A 12734-nucleotide genomic window follows, 5' to 3' on the forward strand; every position below is an offset into this window, starting at 1 on the left:
TTGCACAAATCAAGACTCACACTATAACTTGGCTCATCAGTGACTCAACACATACAGAAAGAAAAATCAAAGAACTAAAAAAAGAATGATTAAATGAAGTTTAATTTCTGAAGTCAGAAAGACTGTAATTCAAATCTCTGCTCATCACTTACTGGGTGTGTGAAAAAGAAAAGTCACTTAATTTCTTTGTGCCTAAGAACTATCCCATGCTAAACAGGAATATTTCTATGTTATATAGTGCAAGGAAAATTAAGGAACACATGTAAAAGAGCTTATAAAGAAACCTAGCACAAAGATCTATTCAAATATGCTGATAACTAATTCTAAATGGAATTTTATTAATACTGTTAGTAAAGAACATTTGCAAAATAAAGCCACTTTTCTCTATGTGGCAAAGTTTTTAAAAGGCACATCCTTTGGCTAAGTGCTCCACTTAAGAAATGAGGCAAAGGAGGAAACATGATTATATTTACTGTCTTCTTCCCCCCAAACAAAAAGAAATAACTACATGTCCATCATTAATATGAACTGTTGAAGAAAATTATTTATATACATAATACATTATTATGTTAATAAATGTAGGATACAGAAAAATAAAACAACTTGTATATACCTTCTAGGGCCTCTCAATGTTTATACACAATCAAGGGATCAAGACAAGTTTGACAAGAACTATACAGAGATACAAATATAGAATGAAAGAAAGTAAGGGGGAAAATGTGGGTAAAATATGTAGAAAGAGGAAGACAGTTTAGAAAATAGTTTTGGTGACAAGAGGGAAAGATGGCAGACAATCATTCTAAAAGTCTGGAATGTGCTCAGAAGAAAGCAACTTGATAATGCTGGGAAGAAGGGTCCTATCAAGCAAGGTGGATAGGTAAAAAATTTAAGAGGAAAAAAGAAGGCAGCGAAAAGTAGGCAGAAAACTGATCATACAAAGCTTTGAATGCTAGATTAAGGCATCAGGCATTTACACATTCGATGAATCATCTTTTCATTCATTCATTCATACATGCATAAATTCCTTTCTTCATGTATGTATGCATATATGTATGCATTCATTCCTTGGGATTGGGGAAACCATCATATGCATACTTCAGAAAGATAATCCAAGGGGTCTTGTGAAAACTTGATCAAAGATGTTTGAGATAAAGTGAACTATTATCACCATGATTATTATACATTTTAAATTTATTTATTCATTCATTCAATAGAATACCCTAGGGGCTGGGTTGTAGCTTAGTTGGTTGAATGCTTGCCTAGCATGCACAGGTACCACCATAAAAAAATAAAATAAAAAATCATTAGGAGGCCCGACAGCATTTTAACAAGCCCTATTCACAGATGCTATTCCTCCAATAATTACTATACTTGTATACATAGTAAAATAAATAAATAAATAAATATAAAGGATAAAAATTTTTACCAAGTCCTTTTGTCCATTGATACTTGTACAACCATGTAACGATAAATGTTAAGAATGCGTTTACACATATCTGTGTGCTCATCCAGAAGATTTTTTATTTCATTTGCAGGTTCAAGAAGAAATATGTTTGATGAGTTTATTATGAACACCTAAAACAAAAGAAATCATTATCTATTCACAATGGAATTTCAATGGCAAATTTCTTTTCAAAGAGAAAAAATTTAGATGCTGATTACTACGAGATCTACAAATAACTTAAAGGTACTGTGGGTTAATTCTAACTTCTACTACCAGCTTAGTATCTGAAATTTAAACTCATTAAATTTGCCTATGTTTATGTTTACCTAGGCAGATATATAATTACTAGTAGGCACTCAAAAGAAAATAAAACAAATGCAAAACAAAAAGCATTTTTAAACTGATAGCTTTAATAATAATAACCCTATTCCTCTCGAAAAATGAAAAGAACAATAAAGTTTAGGATAAAAAAGGTCACCAAAATCAGGAAAAAATTTCTGAATGAGTTGTAAATATTTTATCCCTTTTTTCTTATTTTTATGTGTCTATATCTTTTTAATGAAAACATTACATATTATAAATATTTATAATGAGAGGTCATCAATGTGTATCTTTAATTAATTCTAACCAACTCATTAACTATATGTTGTTATAGAGGGAAAAGTTATAATGGTGACAGGTGTGTACAGACACCCTCAAGGATACTTCAGAAGAACAGAACATTGTTATCTATTGCAAATTTAGAATATTTACATCATTTATGTCCACAATTCTGATATAAATCTCCTGGAAACTACATAACAAAATGGAGTTGTAAAATGTAATGAGAGAAGAGACTATTAAGCAAACTTTTAAAATAGTAAAAAGAGCTAATTCTGTAAATCTAGCTATGCTGATCAAGAAAAACAAGAACAAAAAAAAAATACAAAAAACATTGGAAATAAAATGAGAGCAGTACTATAGATTCAGGAGAGAGTTAAAATGACAACTCAGTGCACTGGAGAGTATCATATTAAGTGAAATAAGCCAGATCAGAAAGTCAAGAGTCATCATTTTCTCTTAATATGTGGAAGCTAGAGAAGAAAAAAGAAAAAAAAACTTAAAAGACCTCACGAAAATAGAAGGAAGACAAGTAAACTTGAGAGAGGGGATCAGGGGGAAGGGAGTAAGGAAAGGAAAGGGAAGGTACCTGAGAATGAAACTCATCAAATTATGTATATCTACAAATATGTTTCAAAGAATTCCACTATTATGTATAATATACCAATATTTCTTCTCACATAGCTATACTATATTTTCCATCCTTTCTTGTAATTATGATTTTCCCAATAATGATAAAATGTCCATACAAGTGATGTATTTTCTTTCCTAGTCAAAACTTTTAAGAAAAGAAAAAAAAAAAAAAAAAACAACTAATGTTTGAGCCACTGTGTACTGTGGCTCTATTCTATACTTTTTTTAAAAAAGGGGGGAGGACAACTCACAAATAATTTCATGTCAATGAAACTTTAATGAATTAATTTGTAGAATAAGCAATAACTTGCCAAAATTTGCTCAAGAAGAAACAGAAAAGTTGCACATAAAAATACTATGGAAAAAACTAAACTGGTAATCCAGGTCTCTCTGATATATCCCTGAACAATATGCCTAGACAATCTACAGGCAAAGTTTCTTCTCTTGCATGAGTTCTTTCAGAGACAAACAAAAAGGAAAACCACTCAATTTATTTCATAGAAATATAACCTTATTATCAAAAAACAACAAGGACTAGATAAGTAAATAAAAGGGCAATATTGCTGGTGAACATTTACATGAGAATATTTAAAAAATACTAACAATTCAAACTGGACAAATTATAGTAGTGTTTATTCTAGAAATTTTTTAGCAGAGGGTGGGTATGAGGAATTTAACCCAGAGGCACTTTCCCATTGAGCTGTATCCCAACACATTTTTATTTTTTATTTTGAGACAAGGTCCCACTAAGTTGCTGAGAGGTCCTTGAACTTGCAATTCTCCTGCCTCAGCCTCCTGAATTGCTGGGATTATAGGCATGTAATCCCATGATTTTATTCCAGAAATTTAAGGATGTCTTAACATAGAAGTACTTATTAGTAAGTATATCCTTATCAACAGATTCAAACAGAAAAAAACATGATTATCACAATGTATATAGTAAATTCTTATCAATAGATTAAAATAGAAAAAAGCATAATTGTCACAATGTATGTAGAAAAAGCACTCAGCACTTTTTATTTTTCAAAAATTTAGCAAACAATGAAAAAGGGAAAATTCAATAATCTGTCAAAAGAACACTTATAAAAAATGTAACAAATGTATACACAGCAAAAGAATGAGAAGAGTACCATCAAAAGCCAAGAATAGGGGGCTGGGTTGTGGCTCAGCAATAGAGTGCTCGCCTAGCACAGGCGGGACCCAGGTTCTATTCTCAGCACCACACACACAAAAAAAGGCATTGTGTTGTGTCCATCTACACCTAAAAAAATAAATATTTTTTTTAAAAAGCTAAGAATAGGAGTGCTCACTATCATCTCATTGTCCTGAGATGATAAGCACAAAAGGAAGGAAGGGAAATAGAGAAGGAATATAAATATGAATAAATTGATAAGGAAAAGACAAAGCTAAGCTATGCAGCAGTCTAGAAGAAGAGAATTCCAGTCACAAAGAAAAGTAAGTTCAAAGGACTGAACAGTGATTTAGTTTCTAAACTCTTACTCTAGATTTTGCAATTATCCTGTGGGCCAGCAACTAGTTTAACTCTTAGGAGTCTTATAGACTTCACAAAGACTTTTGCCCTAATGCTTAGTGGTAATGGAAAGCTATTGGAAAGTTTGAGCAGAGAAAGAACATGATCTGTCTTACAATTCCTCTGGCTAGGATTCCTCTGGCTACTGTGCTAAGAATAGATCAAGATGACATGTGGGCAAGAGTAGAAAGAAGCACAGAGACTAGGAGTTAACTGAAATAATACAGATGAAAAATTATGGAGACATAATATGAAGGAGAATGAAGGCTGAGTAGTAGTCAAGATTCTGTATACACTCTGAAGAAAGAGAATTTGTTGTTAGACATTTATAGTGTGTGTGTGTGTGTGTGTGTGTGTGTGTGTAAAACAAGAAACCTTAGGAAGCAGGAAAACAGAGATATCATTAAATGAAACAAGGAAGACTATAAGAAGAGCAGTCAAGTTTTAAATGTCTGTTAGATATCCAAGAAGATGCCAACTTAGCATTTGAATATTTGAGTTCAGATTTCTCAGAGTTCAGATGAAAAGATCCAGACTAGAGATAAAATTTAGAAATGGTAGTATATAGATGGCATTTAAAGCCACATGAATGGATTAGACTAACAAGAAAATAAATGGAAAAGAAATTTAAGAACTGAGCTGGGTAGTGGTCCACATCTATGATACCAGTTACTCCAGACGCTCAGACAGGAGGATTTCAAGTTCAAGACCAGCCTGGGCAACTTATGAGGCCCTGTCTCAAAAAAAAAAAAAAAAAAAATGGACTAGGGAGGTAGCTCAGTGGCAGAGTTTATCTACCATCCGTGAGACTCTAGGTTCAATTCCCAGTACTGGGGCAAAAAAAATGGGGGTAGGAAGAGTGGTGAAAGATTCAAGAACTGATTCCTGGGCATTTCAACTTTTTTTTAAAAAAAAAAAAAAAAAAAAAAAGGAATCTGATTTGGCCAGTGAAGTAGGAGAAAAACAGGAGAGTATGCTACTCTCAAAGACAAGTGAAGAAGCTCAGTAGGGAGGGTACAAGCTACTCTGAAAGATGCTCCTGACAAGTAGGAAAAGGACTGAAAATGTATATTTGATTTAAAAAAGAAGAGAGCACATGTGGACTTGACAAGAACAGCTTGATTAAAAAATGAATGGTGCCACATGTGGTGGTGCACACTTTGTACCTTAGCATTTTGAGAGGGTGAGGCAAGAGGATCTCAAGTTCAAAGTAAACCTTGGCAACTTAGCAAGGCCCTAAGCAAGTTAGTGAGATCCTATCTCAAAAAAAAGATGATGTGGCTCAGTGGTTGAAAGTCCCTGGTTTAATCCCTGGTACCAAAAACCTCCCAAAACAAACAAAAAACTCAGTAGTATAGTGCTTTCCTAGCAAGTGCAAGGCTGGTACTTGATCCCTATACCAGCACAACAAATCAAAATGAACAAACAAAAACTAGAGTGAATAAAATGAACACTTACTAATACTTAAGAAAAATATAAATGCCAATAAAAAAAACTTTGGGAAAAAGCATATGAATAAGCAATTCATACATGAGTAAAGATGCTCAACTTCAGTACTGATGAAGTATTTGAGTTCTCATTTACTCATTGTGAGATTTGAATTTCCTGCTATTCATTTTTTTATGTATATTATACATATATATATGTATATATATACACACACACCACTTTTTAAAATTTTACTTTTTAAAAAAAAATTGCACTTTCCTTTCTTTATAGTTATTCATGGACATTTATTTTATTTATTTACCTATGGGGCTGAGAATTGAACCCAGTGCCTCATACATGTTAGGCAAGTGCTCTACCACTGTTTTCCTGTTTTAATTTGCTTTTCCTTTATCCGTACTCAACTTATCTATGAATTATCTATGTGATGTTTATCAATATATATATTATAAAGTAAAAAATGGGCTGGCTTGTGTCTCAGTGGTAGAGTACTCACTTAACATATGTGAAACACTGGGTTCAATCCTAAGCACCATATAAAAATAAATAAATAAAATAATTAACAATCAGTGAGGTGAATAGAGAGCCTATAGAATGGGAGCATATTTTTACCACATGCACATCAGATAGAGCACTAATCTATAGGATACATAAAGAACTCAAAAAGCTAAACACCAAAAAAAACTCCAAATAACCCAATCAACAAATGGACCAGGAAACCGAAAAGACACTTCTCAGAAGATGATATACGATCAATCAATAAATATATGAAAATTGTTCAACATCTCTAGCAATCAGAGCAATGCAAATAAAAACTAAGATTTCATCTCACAAAAGTCAGAATGGCAGCTTTAAGAACACAAACAACAATAAGTGTTGGCAAGGATGTGGGGGGAAAGGTACACTCATACATTGTTGGTAGGACTGCAAAGTGGTACAGCCAATATGGAAAGCAGTATGGAGATTCCTTGGAAAACTTGGAATGGAATCACCATTTGACCCAGCTATCCCTCTCCTCAGTCTATATCCAAAGGACTTCAAAACAGCATACTATTCTTCCCATGCTCCCCGTCCCTACTCCACTATGAACCAGCCTCCTTATATCAGAGAATACATTTGACATTTGGTTTGTTGGGAATTGTTAGAATTGTCTACCCTAACACCATCCATTTATCTGTAAATGCCATGATTTTATTCTCTTTTATTACTGAGTAATATTCCATTGTGTATATATGCCACATTTTTTTTATCCATTCATCTACTGAAGGGCATCTAGGTTGGTCCCACAGTTTAGCTATTGTAAATTGTGCTGCTATAAATATTGATGTGGCTGTGTCCCTGTAGTATGCTGTTTTTAAGTCCTTTGGGTATAGACTGAGGAGAGGAATAGCTGGGTCAAATGGTGGTTCCATTCCAATTTTCCAAAGAATCTCCATCCTGCTTTCCATGTTGGCTGCACCACTTTGCAGTCCCACCAGCAGTGTATGAGTGTACCTTTCCCCTACATCCTCGCCAACACTTATTGTTTGTCTTCACAATAGCTGCCATCCTGACTTGCATGAGATGAAATCTTAGAGTAGTTTTGATTTGCATTTCTCTAATTGCTATCGATAATGAACATAGGGCAGAGGGGTGGGAGGGGAAGGGAGGAGGCATGGGGTTAGAAATGATGGTGGAATGTGATGGGCATTACTATCCAAAGTATGAAGACTCTAATTGGTATGAATATACTTCATATACAACCAGAGATATGAAAAATTGTGCTCTATATATGTAATAAGAATTGTAATGCATTCTGCTGTTGTATATAAATAAAAAATTAACAATAAGTCATATTGCAAAAAATTCTGCCGTTGTAAATGCAAATTGGGTTATATTACATTAATTCAAATTATTTTCAAAACGACTCATTGCATTGTAAAATTAGCAAGAAAATGGACCCTTCACATTAGTGGAAAATAATGCTAAATTCCATAAGCTCATATAGCCATCACAGGCAAATAATTTCACAAATTAATAAATCTGTGATTCTCTAAAAAAAAAACTCAGAATATTAGAGTGACACAGCCATATCAAAGTTTATAGCAACACAATTCACAAAAGCTAAATTGTGGAACCAACCTAGATGCCCTTCAGCAGATGAATGGATAAAGAAACTGTGGTGTATATATATATATATATATATATATATATATATATATATATATATATATACACACACACACACACACACACACACACACACAATGAAACATTACTTAGCATTAAAAGAGAAAAAAATCATGGCATTTGCCAAATGTTTTATTTAATATGAGAATGCTGGTCCATAATAAAGATGGAGCTGGGGGAAGCATGGGAGGAAACTTTAGAAAGAGCAAAGGGGAGGTTAGGGAGGGGGACGAAGAGGAGGAAAGTGGAGAGAGAGGGAGAGAAGGGGTAGGGAGGGAGAGGGAGGAGGAAGAAAGGGGCAGGAGGGTAGGAAAGACAGTGGAATAAGATGGACATTACCCTAAGTACATGTATAAAAACAAGAATGGTGTGATTCTACTTTGTGTACAACCAGACATGAAAAATTGTGCTCTATATGTGTACTATGAATTTAAATGCATTCTGCTGTCCTATATAACAAATTAGAATAAATAAACAATTTAAAAAATAAAGTGATTAAAAAATAAAAAGGAAAAATAAAAAATATGACATAATGAAAATTGATAAATGTGGGGATGGATTTACTACATTTTAGAAGTCATACTATATACTGAAATCCTGAACTATATATATTTGAAGTATTTAATGATTATTTTGTTTCAAATACATAGCTAACAAATAATCCACCTGCAAAACTGCCTGAGTACCAGCTTGTATGTTTTGTTCTGTGGCTTCTTCAGCGGCATTATGAAGAGTATCTTGGTAGGAGCCATTTTTTGCCCAACTGGAATTTCGAACATGCTCAGCAATATTGGTCCCATTTTCCTGAAGCAAAATACCAAGTTTTTAACATTTCAATCATAAGAGTGCTAAAAAGGATCAGGTAAGCTAAAAAAGGAAATGAAATTATTAGATCACACTATGAAACAAGTTTCTGTCAAAACAGTTTATATTTTGATTACAAAAGCAATCTATATGCCCTATAAAGAATCTCAATGACAAAAATATAAAGTAAAAAAAAAATCACCCATAATGACTTTCTAGAATTCATATCATTTCAGATATAGACATTTTTCTAAATTATGTAATGTATAAACCCCTTCTATTCTCTCACACATTAGAAAATGGAATTATAGTATTTAAAGCTCTGTAAAAGATGAATTCTGTTCTAAATTAAATACCAGAATTCAAACAACTTTAAAAAATAGAAAATAATTTCTATTTATCCTATTTAAGAGTAGTAAATTCCCATTATTCTAATACTAATACTTCTAACCGCTAAGACTGCAGTTTTCTGCCTGAGTTTTAGCTGTTACAAGTCTTAATAGATTAGAAATCCCTCAGGAAAAAGCATACAAACAGAAATTTCACTCAGTGTTAGTTTTCTTTTTAAAGTTTCCCTCTACTTTGTTCCTACTTTTGGTAACTCACCAATATTTTCAAATAGTTTTTAAAATATTGTTATTAAGCTTATATTGTAATATGCAGGAGGTTTAGTCTGATACAAACTATTCTGCCATTATTTGAAGTGGTAACTGAAATTCAGCTCTATCAGAGCAGCCTCCCATTCCTACCAACCCATCCAGTCCATTTAGCCACCACAAAGAAACTTGCAGTTTTAAAATTTTCTATCTAAAAACATAATAAAAGTAAAAAAATAAAAATTCCTATTCATGTGCCAGTGGCAACTACCCTGGCTGTAAAACAAATAAACTTGGAACACCTGCCCATTACTCATCTCTCTAAGCCAATTAATTATCAAAGCACAACTGGTCTGATCACAAAAGAAACTAATATATCTACCCTCTTATAGTTCCACTGCAGCTGCCATTGTCCTACTGCAGCTACTTATCATCTTGCTTCTGAACTTTGCTAAAACTTTCTAACTGATCTCTCTTGCCTCTAGACTGCTCTCCAATCTACTCTCTACTCTGGGTCTATACGATCTTTTCATAATCCTTCAAAGTTCTCCAGAGCCCAGAATATAATTAAAGTCCATTATTAGGGCATACAAGTTAGTGAACAGAATCTAATCCTTGTCTATATTTTTCTATCACTTTCTCCACCTATTCTTACCTAGCCAAATAAAAATATCTTCAAGGTTTCTCACACATTTATAGATGTTATTCTTACCATGTGATCCTTTCCCATTTGTCTACCTCCTTTCCCATATTATCCTACCTCCTCCATTAAACATTCCTTGATTTTACTAAGCACAGTACAAGTATTTCCTCCTTCATGTCTAAGATCATATCAGTAACACTGTTTTATAATACCTTGTATATTTCTGTTTTTGCTAAACCATAAGTTATGTGAAAGTGAAAATGATGTCTTTTCACATTTATGTTACCAAAGTGGTTCTCTAGGTGAGCAACATCACGCTTTAGAGGACACTTTGAAATTTATGAGGATGCTTTATTGTCACAAGAACTAATATACATCACTGGGATTTAAGATATATACCTTGAGGTGCACCAGGGAATACTAAACATCTGTGTGTGCCCCCTCCCACACACACAGAAAAACACACCTTTTATTCCAAATGTCTTTCAAATGTCTCACACATACTATGAGAATTTATCTGAGTAATTATCTGAATCTATAACCTATTTCCAATTATAATTATTACACCAAAATTTTGAAATGATTTTAATAGTTACAAAATTTACCAGAAATGCAAATCAATATCTTTTGGATTAGGTGCATACCATTACAAAGAGTTGCTGGCATTTTGAAAAATCATTATTTTAATAACAATGTTGTTCCATTTAAGTAACCAATAGAGTACAGTTATTCAACACACCTATATCGTTAACTCACCATCCTTCTCTTTGTTCATTCCTTCCACTGTTTTTAAATTGCATACATAGATAGTTTATACTCTCATTCTTGTGTAAAGAATGCAGGTTTAGATTGAAATATGGTCTACAACATTTTCAATGTAAGGTATGTCTGAAGAAGGAATCATCTAGGCATAGTATGACTACAGAAGTTGGGAAAATATTTAGTCTAACATTTGATATTTTTTCCCTTGATATATAACAAATAGTACTGTGAATATCATTTCATAATTTATATTGTTAATTTTACATACTTTAATTATAATTTTCATGCTTTTTTGTGGGAGAAGTGCTGGGGATTGAACCTAAGACAACCTTATGCATGCTAAGTATGTTCTCTACTACTGAGCTAACCCCCAGCCTTAAATTATTTCTTAGTTAAATTTTTCCCAAGCTAGGTACAGAGGCGCATGCCTGTAACCTTGGAGATTGAGGTATGAGGATTGTAAATTTGAAGCCAGCCTCAGCAATTTAGCAAGACCCTGTCTCAAAATAAAAATAAAAAGGCCTTGGGATAGAGCTCAGAGGTAAAGCAAACCTGGACTCAATCCCCAGTACAAAAAAAAAAAAAAAAATTCCCATTTTTACAAAGGAGAAAGTATTCTACAAATGTGTATACACCCACAGATTTAATGTATCCCCATAAAATTTCCCTATTTATTCATACTATAACACATTGATTAAATTTCACTGGTGAGGTAAAATTTAAATTAATCACCAAAGTAAATAAATAATTATTCCTATTCAGATTTAGTAAGATATTTTTTGGTGAAAATGAAAATCAGACAAAACAGATAAACTTTTTGTTTTTCTAACTCCATCTCAGCTTCTGCTTCTTGGATATTGTGACTTACTACAAGGGTAAACAACCAAATGATAAGAATTCACTTAGGCTTTTAAAGAATAAATCGAATCAGGGACCCAAATGTGACCTCTACATTCCTTTCTCTTTTCTCCCTCTGTGAGTAAATTCCATCTTCTTATCACAGATCACTATATTTTAACAAGTCAGGAAGTTTCATATTTTTTAATCAAAGCATAAGAGTTTAGGGAAAAATTCAGAACATACTGGTTTATGCTGGGTAGCGATTCATAGAATAAGCTAGCCACTACAACCCTGGGAGGGAGAATTGTAGTTTGGTTATCATACCACAAAGTACGACCTATAACATCCATTTTTATGCAGTACCATAGTTCTAAATATAACAGCATCAAAATTTGATCTAGTTAATGATTTAAAAGAATCAGAATAAAACCTCAATATTAACTTTTTAAGATTATGACATCACAGAACTTTGCAATAAGGTACTGAGATAACAACTGTTTCATCATCTACACTACAAAATATACTAAAAGTTATCTTTACCTTCACATTTAAGTATATGTGTTAACATATCATTCTTTCATGAAACTATTAAACTTACACTAAAATACATAAATCTTGTAATTTTACCTCTTCTCTTTTTTCTCCTTCTTCCATTGAAATATCATGGTCTACCACATTTTCAATGCAAGGTATGGCTGAAGAAGGGATTGCAATTTCTTCAGGCTCTTGCATAAACAAAGGTTTTTCCTCTTGCTGGATCCATTCTTGATATACTTTTACCACTTTTCTCATAGCTGCTGCTTCACAAATTGGTAATAAAAATGCCTAGTGAAAAAAAAAGGATATAGACATAATGATATCTTTTCCCTTGCCACAAATCACTAACACATTTCTATCTGATGTGAGATATAAACAATTTTTTTAAAAGTTCATTGATTCATTATCACAAAAGCCTTTTATCTCCAAATAATTTGTAAATACATCGAGAGAAAAATGGATAGCCACTGATTTCAAGTAAAAGGAACAAAGATTGGCTTCCTTTATACCATCTCAGAATCATAGTATTTCTTGTTTCATTAAAAGTATGCTCTTACAAGGTTCAATATAAATACAACTTTTCATAACAAACCACATTTTTGTAACTTACATCATTACTGTTTTTTGAGATTATATCTAAAATACATTTTGATAAAATGATTTTAATTTAAAAATAAAAATTAGAATACAAAATGTTTTTTAAAACCACATGTAAGCTGACTGTTGTGG

At 32.7% G+C, this 12734-nt stretch overlaps 1 protein-coding gene across 6 annotated transcripts in view; it reads right to left on the reverse strand.

Moving 5' to 3' along the window:
• Positions 1-12734, reverse strand: part of Ralgapa1 (Ral GTPase activating protein catalytic subunit alpha 1) — a 236119-nt gene that overhangs the window by 161241 nt on the left and 62144 nt on the right. For all 6 annotated transcript variants that reach the window (XM_076850209.2, XM_076850208.2, XM_076850206.2 and 3 more), the window contains exons 11-13: positions 12096-12293; positions 8490-8627; positions 1427-1575 (exon numbers count right to left, since the gene is read on the reverse strand). In XM_076850209.2, coding sequence (XP_076706324.1) covers positions 1427-1575; positions 8490-8627; positions 12096-12293 — 485 coding nt within the window. The remainder of the gene's footprint in view (positions 1-1426; positions 1576-8489; positions 8628-12095; positions 12294-12734) is intronic.

Source organism: Callospermophilus lateralis, chromosome 3 (genome assembly GCF_048772815.1).
Source record: "Callospermophilus lateralis isolate mCalLat2 chromosome 3, mCalLat2.hap1, whole genome shotgun sequence".
Taxonomy (NCBI): Eukaryota; Metazoa; Chordata; class Mammalia; order Rodentia; family Sciuridae; genus Callospermophilus; species Callospermophilus lateralis.